Source organism: Phalacrocorax carbo, chromosome 1 (assembly GCF_963921805.1).
Source record: "Phalacrocorax carbo chromosome 1, bPhaCar2.1, whole genome shotgun sequence".
Classification (NCBI taxonomy): domain Eukaryota; kingdom Metazoa; phylum Chordata; class Aves; order Suliformes; family Phalacrocoracidae; genus Phalacrocorax; species Phalacrocorax carbo.
Window position 1 is genome coordinate 84,912,402 of NC_087513.1, and position 26,726 is coordinate 84,939,127.

Below are 26,726 nucleotides of genomic sequence, written 5' to 3' on the forward strand. Positions count from 1 at the left end.
CTCCAAAAACCTCTCTGTAAGAAAAACACTATGCAAAATGATATCTGCCCTAGACTTGTGTCCAAATGTAGGCTCTTCTATTTAACCTCTGTCCTTCCTCAAGTTCTCACTTCCTATGTACTAAGGGAAGCTAAGCCCACCTGTGGTGGTCTTGCAGAACATTTTCTAAGTGCCTGAGTGAGCCCCCTTTATTCCATACACCCAAGAGGCAAGAAGAGTCAAGAAAGTCCTTATCCCACCCACCTTTTGCTATACTGATATTGGAGCAAGTCTATGGCCACTCTGCAGACAAGCAACTCCTTGCAATAACATAATGGGCCACTTTTGACACCTATTCACTGGGATGTCTAAGAGTCAAGCAAAGAATGGCTGGGGTTGAGGGCCAGATTTGATGACAAGACACACTTGACTGGAAAACATTAATCAGATATCCTAATATTTAACAGCTGTTTCTTAAAACATGTATGTTCATATGCCCACATAAAACAGAAACACATTCCATTATTCCTTTGCAGATGAAGACACATTCTCGATGATGTTAAAGACCTTTCATGTAGTTCTGGCAATATAAGTAGCCCTCCTTAACTAAGGTAGGTTTCAGTTAACATCACAAAACAGTAACTATACCCTTCATTCAAAGCTATTTTTTTACAGGAAAGTAGAGGTTTGACTATATTACCTTTTAGAAAAGATTAACAGGCTGCCTTCTGCTCAAAAAAATCATCCTTCTGTGAAAAAAAAACAAATTCCTAAAACCTGAAGTGTTTTCCCCCTTAGATAATTTTGTTTAGCATGAACTCAGAAATATTAGCACTTCAGGATACCACTGTAGTGCCTCACAGATTGTTCATGTCTCCCTAGCTACACTTTGTGATGCCTCTCATGGTGTGGAAAATACTATAGTGTAACACATTTATAGAATAACCAGGGAAACATAGTTATTGAGAAACATAAGACTATGAGGTACCAAATAACATAATCCATATGGTTATACTTCTAGAATAAAATATAAGTATTTCAACAGAGTATTTTGAGCTTTGAATCTCATGTAAAGGGTTGAGAGCTCATGTGAAGGGAGAATAAAAGAGATTTCTAATATTTAACTTACATCAGGTCCCATTTACACCTGTTTGAGTTGTGTGATGGTGGTGCAACTAGCAACAAACTGTAATTTGTTGTTCTTGTCATTAAAATCACGGCATTTTCTAATTTTTGCAACACTGGCAGTTTTATTCACTCTGGTAAATGATGCCTTAAAGGAATGGAGTTACTCCTTTAAATATCTGCTCACCAAGTTGAGTGAGTTTCACATTTTGGGTTGTTAGAGCTGATTTACATAAGCAGTATGCGTGTGGTTATATCTTGGGAAAAAAAATGGTTTTATTCTAGACAAGCAGGACCTTTTCTTGAGTTTCAAATTTGGGGGGATATAGGATGCAGAGCTCTTCCCTTTCACTGAGCTGACCATTCCCTGTCTAATTTGAGAAATTTGACACAGGATTTAGCTATAACTGGTGATGGGCATAAACTCCCAGGTCATAATTTTGGCTGGGATCTAAGCTTGGTAGACATTGTGAAATCCTGCCTCTGTTTCTGCACAATTCCTACATGTAGTTGTCCTTTCCCCATCCTGCTCACCTCCCACAAAGTGACAATAATTTTTATCACTGAAATTCAAACCTAGTGGTACACTAAACCTCCATGTACCATCTGACCAGTAGCACTGATAACTGATAGCAATAGAAATGAAATAAAAGAAATACAGATTACCTGTAGAAAATCCCATCTTCTTGTGGCACTTTGTAAATTCAATATTAAAATAGGTGACCAAGGCATGAATGTAGTCATTACGCTGGATTTGGAGGCAGAATGCAGAAGTAAATGCCAATTCTTCAGTCTTTACTGTATAAATATCCACTTCCTGTTTTGAGGAGAAAGAAAAAGACATTTACATGCAGGTGTCTGTGACTCTAAGGTAAGTGTTAAGTGATGAAGTTAAGCATTTTATATAATGATCAGCAAAAAAGACAACTTTAACACTGCAAGAAATCAATGGTACATTTGAATCTATCAAATGATCCAGTTATCTGACTAAGTTGACAGAGTGTAGTAAGAGAGGCCGCTCACAGAAGAATGTGTGTCCTTGGGGATGGCAGTGAGGGGCTGTGGGAGCTGGAAGAAATCAAGGTAAAAGTGTGCTTTGACCAATATAGGCACAACAGATGTTGAAATGGAGATACAGGTCCCAGTTCTAAGACTTCATCATCAGGGACTGTCAGCATGAGGAAAGATGGCAGAGTTGGGTTTTTAATAAAAATAAACTTCTGATTTGTTTGAGCATCTCTGGAAGGGAATGTGCTTTGACTGTGTCAAGCAGTCAAAACATCTGAGGCATGATAGGGGCCCGCTGATAATTCTTTCTAGTCCTGTCAGATAACTGATTCCAAATAGTAAGCACTTACTCTTGAATTAGACAGAAGCAAATCATGTAAATTATACTATGGCTTGATTACAGTAGTTGGGAGCAATGGTGTAGTCTCCAAGACTGGTTATTTCCATCAATATTTAAATCTCACTGGTCAAAGCTTAAACTGAGATTCTTTAGATGGACCTGATTTTCCTAGCTATGTATTGCTTTTGTCTGGGTTGTTTCCAAAACTTGTAGTCATGATAGAGCGGACACTAAGTCTGAAATACTATTAATTGTATTCTAATACTATGGGAAACATCTCCTACCAGCGCACTTTCTGATATCCTCATAAGTGTATCTGGCTTCACTGTCCTTGTCAGGGCATATTTGGCAAGAGCCAGATACCCCCAAAATATTTTTTCTCTACTGTTTGGAAGGTCAGTATTAACAACAAAACTCCTTATGAATACAGAGAAATAGCAGCTTTGTAGGCACAAATCCAAATTTCCTCTACTCTACTAACATCAGCCAGGAATCATATCACTGACCTCACCAGCATTACTTCAGACTCACACTGCAAAAAGGGAAAGCAGAGTCTAGAATGTCCATTAGAGGGATCTTTTAGCCTCTTTTAGGGCACAATAGAGGGCTCTTTTAGCAATTGCATTCTATAATCTAGAAGTCACCTGCAAAAATAGACGTCAAATGATTCAGCCGTATTTCAGTTACTGAGGTCTTTGCATGGACCACATATGATGTGTTTCTGAGACTTAGAAAACTTATGGTGAGATGATTTAAGCAAGCTATAGTTTTGGCCTGTCTGATTAGCAATACTGTTCAGGAATAACTTAACCACAATGAAAATTGTTCTATCATATTGCAATGGCACCCTGAGTCACTAGTGCTTAAAAGTGACCCATGCTTCTAAGTGGTCATTTAAAGCTCAGATAGCCTGACTTTTTTTTTCTCAAAAGAAGATAAAAAGAAAAAAGCATACTAGGAATAAGAATTTCTGAAGTCTTCTGGCAGACTTCCATAGCAGCCTGCAAAATTTTCTTTGACAAGCTAGACTGGACTGGTGGGTGATAGCTGCAGATTTCTGTAATTTTTGGTGGCTTTTTAGTGGTATCACTGTGGGGAAATTGTGAATTAAGTCCAATGATGAGGCACATAAAAAGGATGTAGCTCCCTCTCTCTGAGCTGTGTTGGCTCTGCAGGGTAAAGTGGAATCAAAGCAGTAGGAAATATTTTTATTAGAGAAATTAGTAGAAGTGTCTCAGAAATATTGAAGAGATGTGCTGAATAAAATGGTGGTCACTTTTGCAGGTTTTTTTTAAGGACAGAACCATGTTTTTTTTACTATGCCAGATATGAGACAAATGTGGGGTTTTTATTAATTAATATAGTTTTGAAACTGGCCTGATCCCATTTTGGTGATCTCTTTGAATGGTACTCTGGCTAATATATCTTCTTATATTAAATATCACTGCTCACTGAACATTAATTACAGATAACAGCAGAGGGGACAAATGCTATCTTTGCATAAAATAAATTGAAAAGCCATGATTTACCAGATTTCATTCAGATTTCAAAAACAACAATAAAATGGGCAAAATTAAGCAGGGATCTGATCAAAATACAGCTCTTAATTATACTAAAAAATAAAATGCATTAAGCTGAGCAACAAGAAAAGTGTCAAAATTATCAGCTAAATAAGGACAGCCAGACACTGTTTAACACTGCATGAAAGCCCATGACACATCCCATTCTGCATGACCCTGTTGCAGAGACAGAGGTCCAGTTTTTACATTCACTGCATAAAGAACAGTTCTTGGGCACAAATTGCTTTTGGACTGAGCAAATGATGTCTAGAAGATCATTTAGACTCACAGGGATGATGACAGTGAGGTTGAGATGCAATGCTCCCAGCTGCTATGTGTTTCTTGTTTGAATGGTATCATCCTAGCTGAAGAAAACCTAACTAATGTGAGAAACAGCACTGAATCAGGTTTGCTGATGGGAAAAATGCTGGCTTGCTGCCTGACCTGTTTTCTCATGTGAATTGTAATTAAGGTTCCTTCTATAGTGCCACTACACATCTTTTCTGACCCCCTTCCCAGCCAGTCAGTTTACCTAGCTAGGACTGCGTGAGCATGGAGAAAAGTTAAAGATCCAAATGTCTGGTTTTGGTGGAGTTGGTTGGTTGGGTTTGCATTTGGGCTTTTCTCCCCCTTCCCCTCTCCCATTGCACTAGATATCTTGGTTTGGACAAAGAGGGAAATGGTCACCCCAACATAGGATGTGATGGTGAAGGCAGTGCTAATAGCAGGTAAAGATGCTGAACTGATGTAGAAGCTAGGGGAGGTGGTAATGGTAGAAGCAGTATTGCCAGCTTCAGCAAAAGGATTGATCTGAAGGCCGAGAAGTAAAATTAATTGCTAGGGAAAGGAGAAAGAGCTAAACCCTCTTTTCTGACAAGCACTGAGAAAATGACCTATGTTGTCAGTTGCACACGTGTATACAGATATGAGGGGAGTACTGAATGCAATAGCCAGCCTCCAAAACACATTCATTTTTCCAAAATAATTTTTTTCTTTTTTTTTTTTAAAGAGTGCAGAGAAGTAACAGTATTACTGTTGTAATGTGGGGAGAAAAGAAACAGCATTAAATTCTGGGTGTTTCGGGGGAGCAGTGAAATGAAGAATGGAGTATCTGAGATCGTTTAGACTAGATATTGCAGCATATGTTGATTTTCCATTAGATTAAATAACAGGGAAGCAAGTGTAGCTATGGCTTCTAGATAACAGAGACTTCAGCATCTTACCAGGGGCCCTCTTCTGCCATCTTTTCCTGTTTGCACAGAAGGAAATGCCTGAAAATTACCAGGGTGTTGTTTGGGTTTTGGATTTTTGGGGGTGGGGGGATCATCAATAGTCGTAATTAAATCTGAAGATGCTGAAAGGAAAGACTTTGGGGAGAAATCTTGGAAAGGAAAGTGTGACAGGGCAAGTCCCTTACAGGGAAGGGAGATTTTCAAAAAAGCCTAGAGACGAAAAACGAGAAAAAAAGAGCAGTGTTTGAAGAAAGACGGAAAATGAGTGGCATAGGTGCCTCTTGCTTTACTTCAGGAGAAGCTGGGAGAAAGGAATGTGATTAGGAAGTTCACTGAAGTTGCAGTGAAGCAAGAGAAAAGTCTCCTGAGGAATGCCTTGTCCTAAACCTCATGGGTGAAGATTACTGTGGGAGAAGAACATGGGACTCATAAGAGCTCACACTCAAGTGGCTCACCTGGGTGGCTGCATCTCTCTGAACAATAGTACCATTTTGCAGAAAATACTCTGAAATAAGGCTTCATACCAGTGAATCATATTTCCAAAACAGCAGAAATTTCTCAAAGAACTGGAGTATATAGGTAAATGTTTTTTTGATATTATGCTACGTTCCCAGATAAACAAGAATGTTGCATAATTTTTTTTTGCTCAGGGAACACAGTTTGTGCTTTAAGTAAAACTGTGTAATCTTAAAGTGGTGTGTAGCCTGCAGAAGCTTTAAACTGTGCCTGGAAAGTGTGGACAAATGGGAGCACAAAAGTAGATGTAATTCTTTTTTTTGGTTCTCTCTCTGTGGCTAGATATGGGAGGATATTCAGGAAAGTCCAACAGAATCTTTTATTTAAAACTGGATGTGGCATGCTCTTCATTCTTGTTTGGTTTTTGAGTTTTTGCCACTCTCTCATTGCAGGTTTTTCTACAGCTGTGCAAACAATTGATTTATTGTTATTGTAGTCTGCTGACATCAAATCAAAACTAACATGGAGAAAAAGGTTTGGGTCAGTCCAAACCCATTGGTATTTCTCCAATATGCAAGGGGATCAGAGAAGAAAATAACTGTTTTACTGAGTTGAAAACAAACTTTTCCAATTTTTTAGTCAATGTTACTGAAAGCCATAGGCCCTCAGAAAGACACCTGTACACTTTTCCTGAGATCAGTTATTGACTCTAGTGGTTTGAAGATAGTTCCACTATCCTCCCTGGCTGATTTGGTTTGGAATTTAAACACAGGACTTCTACTTGCCAGGAAAATTCCTATGGCCCTGGGATATATTTAAGAGACCACTCAAAGAGGAAGTGCTTCCACAACAGAGAAGATGCTTTATTCCCTGCATGCACCACCCCCAGTGCACCTGTGGTTTAGTGGCTATAGTTCCTTGAAGGGTTCAAGACTTGAGTTACATCCAATTCCTGAAAGGCACAAATGAGGAAATTTTACTCAAGTCTCCAGCATTCCAGATAAGTGTCATGGTTACATAGCATTCAGGGGTTGATATCTTATTTTGCTGATTTTATAGAACAGTTCAGAGCATCTAAATTGGGAATTGAAATAACTGCACAAGAACAGGGCTCTGACTGATCCGTTAGGAATGCATCTAGTGACTAGTCCATCTACTGACTAATGTACAGGGAACACAGATTCATCTGGTAGGCACCCTAAGTTAGCTGGCTTTGGGTTGAATACACCCCTAAAAAAATCCCTTTGTGAATCTAATATGAAGAAGCTGTGCCATCTTGAAATGCTACAAAAAAACATTTGAATAATTAACATTATTGCTTTGTTTACTCTCAAATGTTTTATTAGGCTTAATATTATTCTCTGAATTACTAAATATTTTCAGAATCAAAGAAATCCACTTTATGTAAATAAACCAGATGCAAAAGTAAATTAAATTAAAAAAGGAAATGTAGCCTCCGTTTTTTCTGCTTCCACATTGCTATCTTGAACAACAGCCTGCCTCCTTCCTGCCTTTCATTGACAATTTTCTCTTTTTTTAGTGATGAGTTTGTGAGATTAGGGACAGATTCTGGAACAGAGAGTGGTTTCTGCTTGTGTAGTTACTACCTGCTTTGCTCCCAAGGTGCCATTACATAGTAAAGCACCATTCAGTGTATGGACAAAAGCTGTCAGGCCATGTAGTATTAAATATAAAACCTGAATAGGAACAGTTTGAAAAATGTTGTCTGTGTTCTTAAACCCAATTACTTTCAAAGACCATCTAAAGAAAGCATTAGATTTGCACTTCATTTAAGGGCATGCAGCTTTTATACCGTTTTACTCCAGAGAGCCAACCCATTTTGCTACCTGATCTCTCTCTCTCCAGACATATTTTATGCCATCTTAATATCTGTTTATTTTGTGTGTATTGCAATTTTAAATTGCTGTGTCTCAGGCTGTTTTCAGACACAATCATCCTGTGATCCCCTCAGTGCAGGTGGACTGTGCATGCATATGTACTCACACAGAGTTTCTATTTCTGTTCCTTTTTGCTGCTTTCAGTAAAGGTTCTGCAGACTAAAGGTATGTCATTCCTTTTTGAGTATGGGAATACTTAATGTTGTGTTTGTTACTGGCAAAAAGTGAAAAGGAAAAGTTGGAACTGAGCCTTTGGGGTAAATGAGCATACTCTTGGATTCATGGACCTGATCCTAACACTACTACTGATGTGGACAGCCTTATTCATGAGAGTACTCCCACATGAGGGAGATTCCTTCACATGGAAGGAATTTTAGAGCTTTCATGTTTTCCTGCAGCCTATGGAACCTGGTCTTGTGAAAAGGGAGTAGTGACCATTCTGTCTTATATGTAGGTACAAGCTAGCCTCTGGCTGCAGTTGTTGGGACTGGGAGAGCAAAGTAACATTCTGGGTAAGGCTAAGAATTAGGAAGTTATGCAAATAAATTCGGTTCCAATTCTGATCTCATGCTCTGGAGTAAATCAGAGTTATTTCACCAGAGCTGACCAATACAGAAACTGATGCTTCGGTCTTTTTTACTGCAAACAGAATTAATTTACCCCTTCTCTTCAGCAGCATTCCATCAATAATTTCCAACCTCTATTTACAAGAGGGTAGGGCAATTAAAATCCATATCTAAATACACCATGTCTCTATTTATCCAGTATTTGCACATGTAAAATTTGTAAAGGTCTTAAGTTACAGTTAGCAGTAGCCAGATGAGTACAGAGTCACAAGGAGCATCTTGCTTTTGGGTATTCCGTAGGTGATCAAGGTATCAATGTTCATGATTAGCTCAGGTGACAGTATTGGGCATGTGCAACATACTAGTACCAACTTATTTTTAAACTGCACAATTTTCCTTCTTAGAGTGATAGCATTCTATAATGATGGCTTCTGGAGCTTGTTAGAAGCATACAAAGATAGTAGTAAAACATAAGCAGCAGGTCTCAAAAGAATCCTACAGTTAGATGTAAACATTCATAATTAGGTATATTTGGAATTACCAAACCTTTATTAAACAGGCATTGGTCACCACTTGCTTTGGATCTACTATGTCCACCAAAGGCTCCTTCATGGCAACATCCCTAATACAGGTCATGTCAAAGCCGTACACATTCTCCCACCCTGTCAATGCAAATGGATGTGTCAAAAATTAGCAGTAATAATAAAAATATTTTTTGTTTCTCAAAGCACCTTTCATTTGAAATAATTCCTACAATTCCCTGATTTTCAGCTCTCCTCCTTAGCTCTTTGCTCCCTGCACCAGTTGTCTATGTCATCATTGCTATTTTACAGGTAATGCAGCTGTGACAAAAGAACCCCTCAATGTACATCTTTGAAAAAGTGGCCCTTTGTTTTGGTGTCCCCAGAACTATTATATGAGATTTGCTGATGATTTTCATGGCTTTGGACATTTGAAAGTGTTGCCCGAAATCATATAATATGTCAGATTGAGACTTGGGAATAGCTGCTAAGATTATACAATCCTTTGCTATCCATTCTGGTTAATATTTCCTTTTTTTAATAGATTGCTATTCAATCAGCAGTTTGCATGTTCTTTTAATTATTTAAGTAGTCTTAGTTACAGCAAGTGAATTACTGACAGGAGTAGAATTACAGGTGCGTTTCAATATTTGGGGCATCCAAGTTTTAATCTGCATGTACATTATGAGAAAAAGCAAAATGTCCACTTTCTAAAAGATTTAAAAGCCATGCTGATCTTATATATTTCAATTGTTCTTCTGGTTGTCCCGATAAATGCTTCTTTTACCTTGCTGAAGGTTTTTCTTTTTTTCTTGAACAAAACGAAAACATCCAAACATTGAAAAGTACACTGGCTTTGCTTTTAAGATTGCTTGACAAAATGAAAACAACTCCAAAAAAAAAGGTGAAATCTTAGTCTTATAAATCATATAAGTCAAGGTCCATTCAATGGTCCTTCTGAACCCTGTGAGAATTTTAAGAAATTGTTTGAAGACAAGCAAGGTAAACTGATAAACAGCAATAGTGAGCATGTTTGAAATATCTTGTTTTTTCAGAGCATAGCATTTGAGCTACTGGTGTTGCCAGAGTACTATGATTAAAAAGGTAATATCAGCAAAAAATCTGTAGATTTCTAAATTGGAACAACTCTGGACATGAACAGTTCTTTGATATGTTATCCTTTTATTGGACTGTGAGTTTCTCAGTATTTCAGGGAAGCTGATGGTCAAAAGTTTTGTTTCAGGCATCATGATCATGTGGGAACTTCAGATTATATTTATAGAAGTCATATGTTTTTATGTGATTACTCAAAAAGGATGGACTAGGAAACCCTGAAGGAACAATTTATTAACAGAGTTGTCGGGGCCTCCATCACTTGATGTACTTCAGCCTACATGGGATGCCTTTGAAATACATGCCACAGTCTGTAGCAGACAGAGACCTGTCACAGGTCTTAAAAGATAAAATTATACGGTTTACATTTTGCAGGAAATCAGAGTCATTTACTATAGTAGTACTTTGTGGCATTAATAAAGTTTGAGAAATCAGAAGTCAGATTTTTAAAGAAACCTTCTTAATCAATATGATGGCTCTTGAGTGTCCTTTGAAATGCTCAGCCCTGCATCTCATATGAAGGCAAGGCTCTATCCACCTTAAAAGAGAAAAAAGAAAGATGAAAAATTGAAAAGTAAGGGATACCATGAAGGATTTATAAACTGAAAAGGGAGGCAAGATGGTGGTGCAGACAAGTAGTCAGATCAAAATAACTGAAGAAGACACAGAAGTATAAAAAGTGACGTAGGAAGAGAAATCAGATGAAAACAGAAAATAAAGTGTCTTAAAGGAAAACAACATCTTAGAATAGAAAAAGAACCCAAAACACTTCTTTTTAAATTATGAAAAAACAAACAAGTTGAAAACAGGGGTATTGTCTGTGAGAAAAGAAAAAGGCTCAAGGCCTAGAAAGGACGAGATTCAACAGCAAGGTGAAAGAAGGCATAAGTGGGGTTTTTTTTTAGGCCAAAATGGCTTTGATTCTTTTACAGAATCTGTAAATTCTGTAGGCAATTTAGCTGTCAAGGTCAACACATAATTGAGGAAAAAAATCTAGGCTGCACTTGAGGAGTAGATATAATTCTCCCTGGGACCTACACAGCCTTCTTGTCACTGCCTCACTGCCCCACTGCATTGGCCTTGCTTTTGACCCAAAATGGCAATTTTGCCCCATGGGCAGTTCTGTGTATTGGCACTGAATTTGATTAGAGTTTCATTTAAAGTTTGACTGAACGCACTAATTTTACCCAAGCTTTTGCACGTATCCTTAATTAATAAAACTGCTTAGGAATTTTGTGGTTTTTTTTTCCTTAATGGAAAATTCCTTTAAGTGAAATTGAACAGCTCTGAAAAATAAATAAAAGTCAAATAAGGAAAAAAATAAAAAAAGAAAAGAAGGGTAAAAAATGTAGATTTTACTCATTTCATCAAAACTATTATGATCTAATAAATCCACACTTGGGTGACCTGGGGGACAAGTTGAACATGAACCAGGAGTATGACCTCGTGGTGATGAAACTGAACCACATGCTAAGATATGAGGATTGTCCAAGAAAACTGGGTTTGCTTAGCCTGGGACAGCAAAGGCTAATGGTGGGATCTAATTGCTATCTGCTGCTACAGAAACAAACAAAAAGTCAGATTCCCTTCAGGTGACAAGGGACAATGAAGGTGAGTTTCGACAAGGAAAATTATGACAGGATTTTCAGAAACATGTTTACACCTGAGCGTGTTTCAGCATTTGAACAAGTGCCCAGAGAAGCTATGGAATCCCCACCTCTTGACTCTGTAGGACAAGGCCCTGAGTGACCTGCTTTAACTAGGAACTCTGTCCTGCTTTGAGCAGGAGGCTGGACTAGGTGATCTGTAGAGGATGCTAACAGCAGCAGTTATTCAATGACACTTCAAGGAAAAAAACCCAACATTTTAAGTGTAAAGGAAAAGTCAATTTTATGCATCTATGAATTAAAAAAGTTTATAACTTTTTCACATCAAAGTAAAATGGAAATTTCTGATCCTTATTTTTAATTTTAAAATTCTCACATAAAGTGTTTGAAAAAGCTAAAAAAGCATGACATGTTTTTTTCTTTACAAACGTACTAGTGAAATATCATTTTTCCCAGGCTTATTTCTTATCATTTACAATTCATTTGCATTCCATTACTTTTTCTGTTCTTGCTATTTTAAAACAAAACGAGCACCTGGATGGCAAAAGAATATTACCAATTTTAATGGTGGTATGTGTGATCATGTATTTGTCAAAACAACAACAAAACTAAATATCCTAAAATCCACATTTTAAAACTGAGATAAAGGTATCAATATAGCTGTAAGCAAGGTCTACATCAATTTATTCATGCATCTTTCCTCTGTGTACTGTAAATTACCGCAAGTTTCCTGAATTTATCACCAGACTAGAGTTTTCTCAGTGTTCATATTTCTATTTGACTTCTGGCCTGGTCAGCGTATTTTCTTGGCTTTTGCAAAACTTTTCCAGCAAAGAGATTACAGTAGGCCACTATAAATCAAATATTTTAGGGAAATAATGATAGAAAAGGGTTACTGTTAGGCATTTACTCACAGTGAATTTTGAAGTCCTTGTACTGTCTGTCTTCAATTGCTACCACGTACAAAGCAGCTCGGTCTGGAAACATTAGCCCTCCAGGTTTCTGTTGATGAATTGTGGGGAAATGGATCTCGTAATCTATTCACCTGACAAAGACATCACATTTTGAACTGCACATACAAAAACCAGACAAGCACCCCTTGCATGCCTTTATTGTTTTCCTTCAGACTGTCACATCAGCTTTAATCTCAGCAACTCTTGCAGCCTGTGGCAATGTCATTAGATTGTGTCTATACAAACTTCACCAGCAGTTAATCAAAAGCAAAGCTCTTTCACTAACATTTCCTTTGTTAATCTCTTTGTTAAAGCCTAAGAAATGACACCTGGAGATGCACCTGTGTCTTGTTATGGTGACGGTAGGAGAGGGAAGGCTTGTAGTCAGAAAATAAATGATGATTGCTCCAGCAAGGAGTATGACATGCAGAGAACCTACCAGCCACTTGTCTCGTGCGAAGATGACTGTGTTTAACATTGACTCATAGAACAGACAGTAACCCATCCACTCGCTGATGATGATGTCTACTTTGTCCACAGGTAATTCAACTTCTTCCACTTTACCTTTAAATATTGTGATTACTGAAAAAAAGAATCCAAAGAAATATGTTTCACATAATAAAACACCTGACTAAGTGCCTTACTGGCTGACCTTTTCAATAGGATTCTCTTCTTGAATGCCTGTAGATAAAGGATGACTCCATGTGATTCAATAGATTTTACATTACTTTAAAACTACTTGCAATAAGTATAATAAACAGAAGTTTTAGTATCAGTATAAAAGGGAAAAAAAATTCCCAGAACCAAAATCCAAACCAAATAAAACCCATACATAAAAACCATCAGGAAAAACAGGCCTTACCTGGTTACCTGCATGATCTCATTTTACATGCCTTTTGGAATTTGGAATATTTCTAGATCATTGACAAAGTAATGCAAAGAATCCACCTAGAATCCTTTAAACATCCCTGTAGGGTTACATGTACATGACCTTGTCACGGAGATACTAGAGATTTATGGAACTAGAATTTAATTCTCATTTGCTTTTTCAAACATATTATGCTGGCTCCACAATGAGGAAACTAAGGTTTACTTCTTCCATGAGTTCTGGGATGCTGACTCAACTGGGAAAGTCAGATCCAGCCTGACAGTACACAAACCAGAAAATTTGTACAAGCATGGTTGTCTCATGAAAAATTATTTTTCATTCCTTTTTGCTTCATGATTGAATCTTTTACAACATACTAGCATTTTCACTCTGAATCTTCTATCTGGTTTAGACTTGCATAACTTTCCACAGTTATCTAAAGTGACTGCTGGAAAACATTGCTGTCAGGTGTTTTGTCACCAAATTAGTTTCAAGGAAATTAAAAAGATTGCTGGAAGTTTGATGGAGTAGAATACCAGATCCTCAGAGATACTTACAACACAGTGCATTAAATTACTGGCAATACTGTATGCTACTTACAGGAGACTGGCTATGCACTGCAAAAGCAAATCAATAAGAATCATGATACTAGAGCAGATATTTTGCTTAAAGGAAAATTAAATGCTGGTCCACATTTAGATCAGTTGTAACAAATAATTTTGTTTTAGGATCATTACATAATTCATCAATCATTCTTGCATTATTTTTATATATTCCCTATTACAAATGTATTCCAAAGTCTTCAGACAAAAAATTTTTAGCTTGTGTTTGTCTGTTCCTTATATTGTTTGTTGCAGTGGATAAAGTCTCATGGTTCTGGATTCTTCCTTGACAAGGTAACTGATGCACTTGAAATTCAGGAATAAAGTGAGTAGGGAATATTTTATTTTCTATTACTAATTGATACGATTACTGTATTACTCTTAATAAATGGCATTTTTAAATGATGGCAAATTTTATTGATGAAAGTGGTCAACCTTCAGTTTGAGGAAGATGAAGGTACTTTCATTTAGCTAGAACTAGGTTAGCTGTTTAAGAGTGGAAATGTGGATTGCATAATTTTTAGAACGCAACTCAGGGAAAATGAGGTTTTGTCTTTCCAAAGCACATGCAGTACTAATACTACTCTAACCAGATGTGGCCACTTAATTTGCATAGCAAACTTTTAATCCAGAATGGCCCCCTAAGAAGTTGGGAACACACTGATTCAAGCTGGTAAGAGCAACTTGATTGGAAAAGAGCAGAGTTCTCTTCTCCTTCCCATTCTTTAAACTCCTTCCTTTCCCAGCTAGTAGCAAAAGACTTCATCTGTTGTTATACTGAAGACTCTTAATGTCTCTAAGACCCAGCCACAAGTTCTCTTTAGTTCTCTTTTCTCCTAGAACTTTCACTGCCACAATTCTTTTGGAGTAAATTTTAGCACTGTTGACAGCTGCCAGAGTGATACACCTGCAGACTTTGACGCCCTTGAACAGTCACAGCAGCAGCACAAGTTCCTCCCACCTCCCTGCACTTTGATGAAACATCTTCATAAGGCACCATGTGGGAACAGATTGTGCTGTCCCCAGCTGTATAGTATCTGTTCTGGAAATATTGGGTTTTTTCTTGGTTCAGCCCCTTTTGCTGACTCTGCATTTCTCTAAACAATTAGGGGGAAAAAAAGAAAAATTTCCATGAGCAACAAGATCCTATGGCTTAGTACCTGGTTGCATTAAAATAAAAGTGAATGTGGGTCAGTGTAAAGTGTGTAAGTATAAACGTTGGTTCAGTTGTGTAATTTGTTTATACTGGAGACTAAATTGCACTCAGACTGCTGAACCTGTTCCTGCAAGCCTCCTGCCACAGGGGAGGGGTCTCCTCTTCTTCCTCCACAGTTCTTCCAAGGACTTGCTCTTTTGCAACCTCTGGAGCACACTGGATCCTTCGTATTTATTCTGACAATGGTCCCTTAACCCACAATTCCTGTTGCTGGAAATCCAAACGTAAATTGATTTATGGTATGCTATTGTGTATCCATTTGGTGAAAGGCCATTCTGGGAATATACAGGCTTTGTTGTTTTAGTGCTTTATCCCTACTGTGGAGGAGAGTATTTCTGGTCCTTTGCTTCCTTTTTTTTCTGAACCAAAAGTTGCATGCACTGCCTGGCCTCTTATATCCCATGTCACTACTGTTTCTTTCACACCACACCGCTTGAATACATGTGCTGTACAATAAATTCTCTTCCCAAACAGCCCCGTGTTAGTCAGAAGCTGCCAGTGACAGCAACGAAAGTTAGAGCAGATCTAAACCAGAACAGAAATCTCTATTCCTGCATATGTGCTAGCATAGCACCAACACAGACACAGGTAAAATTGGGGCCAAATAATACAGTCTAGTCAGCTATGACCTGTGTGGCTCTGCAGCAAAGGCAAGTTTTTCACAAAGAGGACTTTTAAACAAAAACTGTCTCACAGCTTCAGTTAAAAAAAAAAAAAAGCCTGAATTTTTAGGCTGTTACAAAGATATCTTGTGCACAGTGATTTGGGGGAGTACTGAAGACATGAAATAGAGCTTGTTGGAGATTATTTTTTGTTAAGAGTTTTCAGTACGTTGGGGGTATTTTTAGTATTTTTTTTTTTAACTGAAGTGTTTCCACATCCCTGGAAATTTCAACAGTTTTCCTTTCAAGAAAAAAAGGTTTTCTATGATACTGTTATTCTGAGAATTGAACATTTTCATTTGTGTTTGTGTTTCAAAATTATTTTAAAAATTTTTTATTTTAAGTTGGAAGTCAGAAGAAACTCTTAGTGAAAAATATGTATTGATATGGAATACTTTTTGCTTTGAACCTTATTTCAATTTAAATGTGTGTGTGTATTCTGTTTAAGAGATAAGGTAGAATTCAAATGGCAGAATTAATTTGAAAGTTCAGCTGTAATATGGGGCCTTCTGTCTGCTTTGCTAAATCAAACTGCCCACTGATGAGTCCTACTTGCTTCTGTAGTTTGTGAGCCTAGAAGTAAATGTAGAAGTAACTTCTCCCATGAAGAACTGCTGTAGTGCCTAGAAGGAAGTGTCTGGTTTTGTATTTACATAAGTAAGTTGTGCAAAACTACCATTTACATATAAACTACACAACATAAATTAATCAGAAAAAGTGAAACAGTTATCTTCTTTTTCTCCTAAAGAAATAATTTTTTAATATGCCTTACTGTTTTCCAAGTGGTTGGCCTTGATAATTTTTTCTGAGTAGTCAGATATACTTGAGCATTCAATCTAGGAAGGAAAAAAAAAAAAAGGAAGAGTAATTATGTGTTAGACATCTCTGCTATATGAATGAAAACAAAATCTACTGAAGGCAGCAAAGACTCTACAGAGCATGAAACCATTGATAAAGAGTAAATCAAACCTGTGTGGCAGGATAATGATCAATGATATCTTAATATTTAACTGCATTCTATGTTTGAGGTCAAGTGGCTCATATAGAAAAGATTGTTTTTAAAACCACTGAAGTATGGAAAAAAAGAGGTTCTAGCTACAAAATTAGATAACTTATTAATCAGATTAATTTATTCCTGCTGCTTCAGAATATTGCCTCCTCCACCAAATAATCTGCTGAAGGGAATGAGTTAGCATAGTGCTACTTTTCCCCACTTATTTTTAAAAAAATACATTCAAACTTTGTGAATAATGTTAAAATTTAAACTCTGCCAATACTAGTCTGTGTCAAGAAGCAATTGCTTTTCTCCATGAAAAATCTATCATCTTTGTCGATGCATGCTATCAAAAAAGAATACAGACATTTTACACATAAGAAATGACTGAAATTATTGTATTTACAAAGACATCTAGATCTGTATGTCTTTTCCTATAACTAGTTCTGTGCTTTTACTAGAAAAGGAATTACAAGGTACCTTCCAGTTTTAGATGTGCCCTGAAATTTGTTAAAATCCGAGTTCTAGCATAAAAGCCCATGTTTGCAATGACCTTTGATATCTTTTAGAGAAATACTGCATTCCATGAATCTGCCTGGTTTTTGTGGCCTTTTAAAATCATGAGGGCGGAAGTTGCTGGTAGTCACCTAATCAGTTCCTAATTTACCTCTTCCAAATTTGACATTAACTGCCAATAATACTTTGTATAATCCGTGTCTCTCTAATTCCCCTATGGAGACGTCAAATAGAATTATATAATCTTCAGTTAGGTGTTTTATATGTCCAGTGAATTCCATTTAACCTCTAAAAGCCAAACTGTGCTTGACCTCTGCCATCTGTGGTCAGATGGCAGAACAGCAGATGAAAGGACACACAAATCCCTTATTCTTTTTATATAGCCCATAAAAAAGCTAGACATAATAGCAGTCATAATATCAATCCCTGTCCCCATGGGAATATAAGCATTAAATCTACTTAGCTTGCCTGTGGATATAAACCACTCCTTAAGATGTCTGACTCAATGGCCTGAACATAAACTAAAACTGGCTTGTAGAAAGGAACAGGGTGCCAGTCCGGAGAGTCCAAGGAAGAAATCCCTTGGGGAGAACTCTGTCCAATTTCTCCATCCAGCTGCTTCTTCCCTTACTGTAAACTGTATAGACTATATGTCTTGTCTATACTTAGAGCCATTATAACATACTCAGTTTTCCTGTTGTCATACCCCTATATTCACATCTGTCTGGCATTTTCAATTCCATTGCCCATTCTTTCTGCTTGTTTTGGATGATTTTTAAATAAAGCATGGGTAGGTAGGTGTTTGCAGGTGGCTTTCCAACCTTTCTAAAGAAAAAGATTCAAAGAAACGAAAAGTTCTGTTTCATTAGTGACTACAGATTTTCAAAAATCAGCTTCATTCTCAAAGAAGCAAAATAATAAAAACACAATACTCAAATGTTCCCAGAAGGAAGATATATATCAGAAAATAAACTTGCTTTAGGGTGGCTAAAGCTGTTCATCTCCATTTTAACTTGGACGCTATATTGTGGTTCAATTTTATTAAAAAAAAAACCAAACAATTAATTTCAGAAAAAGAAAATACTGAATTCTGTAGGCAAAGAAATAGGAAAAAAAATTCAGTGTTGTCAGGCTTTTCCCCAGTTTTCTTTCAAGTCAGTGATCTGCTCAAATCTGTCCAATTTTACAAAGCATTTGGATTTTATGAAAGCTGTGTGTTCCAATAAAATATGGCTGCACCGCAGTTTACAATCATAGAATGGTTTGGGTTGGAAGGGATCTTCAAAGATCATCTAGTCCAAGCCTTCTGCCATGGGCAGGGACATCTCACTATATCAGGTTGCTCAGAGCCCTGTCCAACCTGACATTGAACACTTCAATGATGGGGCATCCACAACTTCTCTGGGCAACCTGTCACCCTCATTGTAAAATATTTCTTCCTGATATCCAATCTAAACCTACCTTCTTTCACTTTAAAACCATCGCCCCTTGTCCTATCACTATAGGCCCTGGTAAAAAGTCTTTCTCCACCTTTTTTATAAGCTCCTTTTAAATATTGAAAGGCTACCAGAAGGTCTCCCCAGAGCCTTCTCTTCTCCAGGCTGAACAACTCCAACTCACTCAGCCTTTCTTCATAGGAGATGTATTCCAGCCCTCTGACCATTTTTGTGGCCCTCCTCTGGACCTGCTATAACAGATCCATGTCTGTCTTGTACTGGGGACCCCAGAGCTGGATGCAGCACTCCAGAAGGGGTTGCACCAGAGCAGAGCAGAGGGAGAGTATCACCTTCCTCAAACTGCTGGCCACACTTCTTTTTATGCAGCCCAGGATACAATTGGCTTTCTGACCTCTAAGCACACATTGCTTGCTCATATCCAATTTCCATTCAGCAGTATCCCCAAGTCCTCCTCTGCAGGACTGCTCTCAATCAATTCATCACCCAGTCTGTACTGATATTGTGGATTGCCCTGATTCCAGTGCAGGACCTTGTACTTGGCCTTGTTGAGCTTCATGAGGTGCCCACTGGGCCACTTCTCAAGCCTGTCAAGGTCCCTCTGGATGGCATCCTTTCCCTCAAGTATATCAACTGCACCACTGGGCTTTGTGTCCTCTGCGAATTTGCTGAGGGTGAATTAAATCCCACTATCTGTGTCATTAATGAGAATATTAAATAGTAGTGGCCCCAATGTGGACCCTTGAGGGACCCTTGAGTTTCTCCAGCTGTAGCTAGTTCTGTGTGTGTATAGTCATCTCTACTTTCATTTTACTTATCAGTCTTCAATCTAATGTTGTGAATGTCTCCTCTTTTACTGGGGTCTTTTTCTGAAACAGTCACGACATTCCCAGATTCCCTTTTCGCCTGGGCTGTGTCCTCCTTACTACCTTTTTATCCAAATAGTTAACATCTGACATGTGCCTTTATTTTATGCGTCTGTTTAACTCCTCCTTACATACACTGTCTTGTTAGTCTGAAAATCCCATAAAATTCAGATAGTTCTACTGCAGTGGTTGTCCTGAATTTTGTATGACTAAATGCAGCAGATGAACCAAGGTTTCAAAGGATAATTAAATTTATTTTTCTGTCCCTCACTGGCCCCTCCCAAGCACCAACAGCCACATGCCAATCCTATCTCTACACGTCCTACAACAGTTCCCTAGTTAAATGAACATCATTGCATGATCTACTGTTATCCTCCCACAATGAAGAAAGAAGAAAAACTGAGAGGGCTAGTTACATTCAGCTTGTAGAATAGATCCCCCAGTATTAAACTACCTAAAAAGGGCTTGCAGAGAAGCAAAGTCAGACTTTTCTCTGAAGTGCATAGTGACAAGACAAAAGGCAGTAATCATGAGCTGCGGCAAGGGAAATTCCTGATGATTGTAGGTATTCCAGGTCCTGAGAGAGGATTTAAAGTCTCCACCCTTAGAGATTTTCCAAACTGGACTAGAAAAGGCCTTGAGCAACCTGATACAGCTTTAAACTTAAGTCTGCTTTGAGCAGGAGGTTTGATTAGATCTTTCCATGAGTCAGTGATTCTATGATTTACACCTCTTCAAGACCCGGAGATGATTCTAGCAGTTGGCTGAGGTAGTGGCAAGGAATGAGTTCTGACAGTGAGTAGAAGGGGATAAGAAGAACCAGACAGGGTAATGGATGAATTTTAACCTGAAGGGAAAGAGTGAGAAAGAGGAGAGTGATTTCAGTGTCACTGTAGTCAGAAAACCAACACTCTGCATTTGTCAACAGTTCCCACATTATGCTATTTGAAAAATCACACTAACTGTGATATCCAGAAGAAACTGGAACATCCCAACTCTATCTAATAACTCATAGCAAATGTTTGCTTTTTAAAAGGAACACTCACTGTTTCCATTGGTTCTCTTTACCAATAGGACCAGAAAATCTGAATTTGAGTCTAAGATTGACACTGCCAGATCTCTGAAATATCTGCTCTTCCAAACACAAATACAACTCTGCAGCTTGCTGTGTGACAGGGTTCATGGTGAGGTAGGTCATGTGACAAGAAGGTTGAAACTCTCAGGCTGTAGCAGAGGAGTTTCACACCTAAATGAGATCCTTTAAGAGCTAAGTTTCCTGGATAGCATACCCCCCAGCTTCTGTGCTGACCCCTCCATGGGTGAGCTGACACTGGTGTGTCACTGAGCTTTATAAATGCCTGAGGTACAGCCTGAACTGTAAAGAAGTCCAAAGGAAAAAAAAAAAAAAAACACACAACAACAAACCTGTGGAAAAGGATTTACTTTTCTTTTACTGGGTAAATTTTCTGCCAGTGAGCTGGCTCAGTGTAGAATCAGATATGTGCCAGTGCCAGCACCAGGGAGGGAGGAAGACCATATGGCCAGGGATCTGGGAGATAGGAAGGTGGGAGCACAGCATCATCATTTAGTATATACTTATACTCTTACAGCACTGCAACATTCTTGTGAGACCCACATTCTTGCATCAGAGAAGGCTAGAGGTTTGTTCTCCCTGAGCCTTTTGAAATAATAAATTGTGTGCTTGGTTTACAAGAAATACATTCTTGCTGCCAATTCTGTATATTAAGTGTCATGCTTAAATGCCAACACTTTTCACAGCACCTGATTTCAGCTATCTATACTTTCACGCTCTAGTCTGATACTCAGATGAGGCACTGAGAATTAACTTTAGATTTTGAAATTTAAGCCTGGGAATTGAACAGGAGTCCTTGCATTTTGTGTCATTACCAGTAATAGAGGCGCATAGTTTAGCTATTCAGTGACATCAGTGTCTTCAAATGCTCAGATGTAGCCAATTAAGTTTTAGGAAACAATTTTGTCCAAGAAGTACACAGAGAAATAGAATCTAGTTCCCCTTTTCTATGTTGTATTTTGTCTGCAGGGCAAACAGAAGTCCAAAGCGAAAAGCAATTGTATTTGTCATTTTAGAGTCAGTACAAATAACTCTCAACATACTTAGGAAGCAAATCTATCCTCTCTCTAATGACGTCTGTGCAGAGAACTGCACATTCATACTCCTAAAGTTCAATGTATTTAAGGTACATCCCTTTTGCCTCTAAAAAGTGTTATTGTTGGCACAGAAAACATGCACATGCTTTCTTGCATGATTCGCTGAGTTGCAATGTACAGGGAAAAATGTATCTGAGAAATTTGTTTCCAAGACTACAAAGTTGCAGAAGTTAAGAATTTAAAAAAGCAAGATAGTATTTTGACCCCTCTGAGTAGGAGTGAGTCTTTTTAACATTTTTTGCAGACAAGAAGAAATGTAGATATGCATGAGATCACCAGAGATTCCACACAACCAAAGACATAATGTCTCGATTTGGAAAAGGCACACTACTGCAGGTCATAGAAAGCAACAGAACTCCACTGAAGTCACTGTAAATGAAGCCATACAAGAGCCTGGAGAGAAGAATTTCAGACCAACACAAGTTAGAAAAAGTAAATCACCAAGACAAATTCTCAGGCAAAATGCACAAGCTCAAAAAATGAAAGTCTTCTTACCCCATATACCTTCTTGGCTCCTGCCTTTGCAGCAAACATAGAGAGGATTCCCGTGCCACTTCCAACATCAAGGACAATCTTATCTTTAAAAACATGTTTATTGTGATACATTGAGTTTCTATAAGTTAAGGTGCGCACTTCGTCCTTTAACATTTCCTGTGATTGGAGAAAAAAAAGCATTGTGTTACTATTTGAAGTGCTTATATGCATTCAACACTGCTGCTGAATGCATTCCCTTCTTATAATTTAAGCATTATTAACACAGAACCTGAACAGTTTTTCAAGTATTTGGGGTGCATGCATCAAAACAAATCAAAGTTGCATGCAAAGCATGCAACTGTAAAATGCTAGCTACTTAGAACTGAATTATTAAGAAGCAGCATGATGTCCTTTGTATAATTTTATTTCTCTAAATATTACTTCACTATTACAATTGACAACCAGAATGTAATCTAACCACAGCACTGCTTAAGGCATAGACACAAGCCATACAGAAATTCAAGTTTTCCTTTTCTCCAAAATCATGCACAACCTGGAGCCTCAGCGGAGGGACTTCCTGAGGTTCCTCTTTGAACACGAAGGAAATTGTTCCATAAACCATTATAAGACAGCAGCCTTTATAGCCTTGCCCAAAGTGATTCAGGAGGTCCACAGCAGAGCTTAGAAATACTGCGCGGTATGGTTTTCCCTTGCTGTTCTTCTATTCACTCATTTATATGACCAATTTCCAGAAGATACTAATGTATAACCTAGACCATTATCTCACTATTTTAAGTTGTAATTAAGGTGCTGGGTTTTGCTTTACTGATAGCAGCAATACATGCAATACATTCCATTGACACCTGATTCTCAAGTGTGCATATATCAGGTAAACTATATCAATAAAGAGCACTGAGGTCAAGATCCAAGTGCCATTCTTAGGAGAAGTGTAGGCCATTCAGTACACGCTTTTTCTCAAAATATTTCTGTTAGGTTTAGAAGGTAGACAGCAGTTTGAACATAAGCCAGCAATGTGCCCTTGCAGCATTTTGGGCTGCATTAAAAAAAGCATCACTAGCAGGTCAAGGAAGGTGGTTCAACACTGGTGAGACCACATGTGTCCAGTTCTGGGTTCCCCATGAAAAGAGATGTTGGAGCAGGTCCAGTGAAAGCCCATGAAGATGATTAAGGGACTGGGGCATCTGACATGTGAGGAGAGATTGAGAGAGCTAGGATTGTTCAGCCAGGAGAAGAGAAGGCTAAGGGGGATCCTATCAATGTATATAAATATCTGCTGAGTGGGGGAGGAAAGAAGGCAGAGAGAGACTCTTCTCAGTGGTAAACAGTTAAAGAACATGAGGCACAAATGATATGAACAGGTTTTTCAGAGCTTTGTGCAATCAGGTTTTAAATATGTACAAGGATGGAGGCTTGGTAGCCAGCATTTTACCAACCTCCCAGTAAAGATTTTTTTTTCAATTAAATTTGTGCCCATGACATCTACCAGCTCCTTCAGCTCTGATGGAGACAGCCCATCAGGTCCCACAGACTTATGTCAGATTTCTTTAAGTCATCCTTCTCACTCCAGACTTTGCCGCTCATCTTAGGGACCTGTTATTCCTGCAGGCAAGTCTTACCAGTAAAACCAGAACTGAAGAAGTAATTTTCCATGTCCTTTGTCACCAGATACCCTGCCTCATCCAGCAACAGTCTCACCTTTTCCCCAGTTTTCATTTTGCTGTTAACAGACCTAAAGAAGTCCTGCTTTGTTACCCTTCCCACCCCTTGACAGATTCCTGTCCAGATACAACTTAGTTTTCCTAACCCTGTCCCTGAAATTAATTCTGGGTCACCTGACCCTTCTTCTACCTCTTGTATTCTTCATTTTGGGTTTGAATTTTGTCAGGAGCTTCTTGTTCATTCATGGAGGCTTCCTGCCAATGCTGCTTGACCTTCTGCACGCCAGGACGGACCACTTTTGGAGGAGGTGAGCCTTGAAAATCAACCCATTTTCCTGGACCCCTTTTCTCTGCAGGACCATCTCCCATGAGATTTTTCCAAGCAGATCACTGAAAAGGATGAAGGCTGCTCTCTTGAAACCCAGGGTTATCAACAAGACAAATAGCATGAACTTCACCATTTCATGGTCACTGCAGCCAAGCCTGTCCTGACCATCACATCCCCAGCTGATTCATTCTATTTAGCAAGTATCAGGACCAGCAGAACACCACAGCCCACCCTCCTCCCCCCAGTATTGATTCAGGTAATCTGTGCCAGGAATTTATAATCATGCACTCCAAAAATGCCCTGGATTGCTTATGCCATGTTCTGTTGCCTTTCAGCAGATGTTGGGGTGATTAAAGTCTCCCATGGACCAGAAATCAGACTCATGTCTCATGCAGACATGGGACTTCTTTTAATTGTCTGAAGACCTCATCTACTTCCTCTTCCTGATTAGGTAGTCTGTAGCAGACACCCACAACAATGTCAACCATGTTGGTCTGTCATTTAATCCTGACACATAAATTCTCAGCTGGAACATAATCTGACCCATAGTGGGCATGATTCCATGCATTCAACTGGTTTACCTCCCTTCTCACCCTCCCAGTCTCTCCCTCCTACAGCGCCTATATCCAGCTATTGTGTCATTCCAGTCGTGTGAGCAACCTCACCCCTGTGAGACTAGCCATGCAACTGCACACTGACCTCTAATTCCTCCTGTTCATTTCCAAGGCTGCATGTATTAGTGTACAGGCAATTCAGAGAGGCTCTCTGTCATGTTGTTTTTCCAGAAAAGGTTAAGACCTTCGCCATAATGCTGCCTCTTGGTACTTCCTTCTTTTGTGTGCTTACACTTGGGGTGGGCCCCTTCTGCTCTGTTTTATTGACTGACTATGAGGTCTTGTCCACACCACCCTGCATCTTTTGCTTACCAACTTAGTCCACCACTTCTCCATGTGACTGTGGGTCTCCACCTCCTTCCTCTATCATTCGTAGCTTAAAGATATCCTCACCAGGTTGGCCAACCTGCTGACAAAGATGCTTTTGGCCTCATTTGCCTGGTGGATTCCATCTCTTCCTAGCAGACCTCAATCCTCAAAGAAGGTCCCGCAGAACATAAAAGCTGAAAACATTTACACCAGTTGCACAACCAGTTGTGGACCTGCAGGAGCACTTTTCCTCAAGTCCTTATTTAAACTGTTAAAACCACCTGGCACACTTTGCTGTTGATCATTATCCTAAGAGCTTTGTAGTCACACTTGATATGCTCCAGGTCTCATTGGTGTTCATGTGGAAGAACAGTAGCAGTAATCCAAGGCTGGTCTAAGGGCTGGACAAATGTCAGCAGCATCTCCACAATGTCCCAGATCCAAATGCCTAGACAGCACGTCAGACCAGCAGATGGGGGCCTCTGTCCCTTGCAGAAGAGAGCCTTTCACTACTATCACTTGTCACTTCCTCCCAGTGCTTCTGCATGGCTCAGGGCCAATTGGTTCTAATGCTTCATTGGACAGAACATCCTGTCCCTCACCTACAATGAAGGCACTGAACCTATTCTGTAGCTAGACATCCGCAGGTGGATCCTCCTGTCACCAGAAGTCACACCATCAGAGAAGTCTCCACTTCCAAACTTGATAAATACAGACTCTGACTGCCCCTCCTTTCAGTACGTTTGGATATTTAGGCTCTTATATATTCAAGATCTTGGAGAAGATCCAGTCAGTCTCTTCCTCATGTCCCTGATGCTGGAAAGTCTGCCAATGTCCTCTAGCAGCTCCTTTACTTGTTGACATAGATCCTCCACCAGTGCACACCTTCAGGCAAGGAGGCAATCTCCCACTTCCCAGCCTCAGCAAGAGGCCCCAGGTACTCCCTGCACTCCCTGAGACCTACAGACCTGCATCCTTCCATCAGGAGCTCATTTTGAGGTCTCTGATGTGTCTTCAATGTTTCTCTTGGGTCTCATTCCCACTCAATTGTTCAGCTATCTTCTTCCATTCCTGGACTGAACTTCTGAATGCTACACTGGCAAGATGTAATCTGCAGATGGAAGTCTTCTGTTTATGTATATTCCCCACAAACAATTACTATAGTAATGGAAATAGACAGTTTGTTATGTGGTTTGTGAAAAGTGCCACTAATTTAACATTGTTGGCCTTTTTGCATCCTAGTCTTTAAGATGCCATCCTCTTAGGTCACTTAAATATAAGATATTAGTGTGTACAGCAGGCTTTTTGATGGTAAAAATGGTCCACTGTGTATTTTGAATTCTCTTCAGGAGTGTATTTACTGGAGGCTACTGGGCTATATGTTCCCGTTAATGCAGCCTGTGCATTCCAGTAACATAAAATGTTAGCCAAGAAATTATTTGGCTTCTCATGTCAATTGAGTAGCTGTTCTGCTGGCATCTGTGCTCAAATATGTAAGAAAACAAAAGACCTAATTTAGCAATAAGGTAGTTCCTGTGTGTGGTTGGGTTAGTTTGCAGCTCTCTTAAATGCACTAAATTGGTGCACTCATGAAGAT

General features: G+C 38.9%; 1 protein-coding gene across 6 annotated transcripts in view; it reads right to left on the reverse strand.

Annotated features, from left to right (window-relative positions):
• Positions 1-26,726, reverse strand: part of PRMT8 (protein arginine methyltransferase 8) — a 76,835-nt gene that overhangs the window by 7,156 nt on the left and 42,953 nt on the right. For all 6 annotated transcript variants that reach the window (XM_064463573.1, XM_064463587.1, XM_064463588.1 and 3 more), the window contains 6 exons: positions 22,221-22,376; positions 16,478-16,541; positions 12,797-12,939; positions 12,319-12,406; positions 8,710-8,825; positions 1,771-1,921 (listed from right to left, as the gene is read on the reverse strand). In XM_064463573.1, coding sequence (XP_064319643.1) covers positions 1,771-1,921; positions 8,710-8,825; positions 12,319-12,406; positions 12,797-12,939; positions 16,478-16,541; positions 22,221-22,376 — 718 coding nt within the window. The remainder of the gene's footprint in view (positions 1-1,770; positions 1,922-8,709; positions 8,826-12,318; positions 12,407-12,796; positions 12,940-16,477; positions 16,542-22,220; positions 22,377-26,726) is intronic.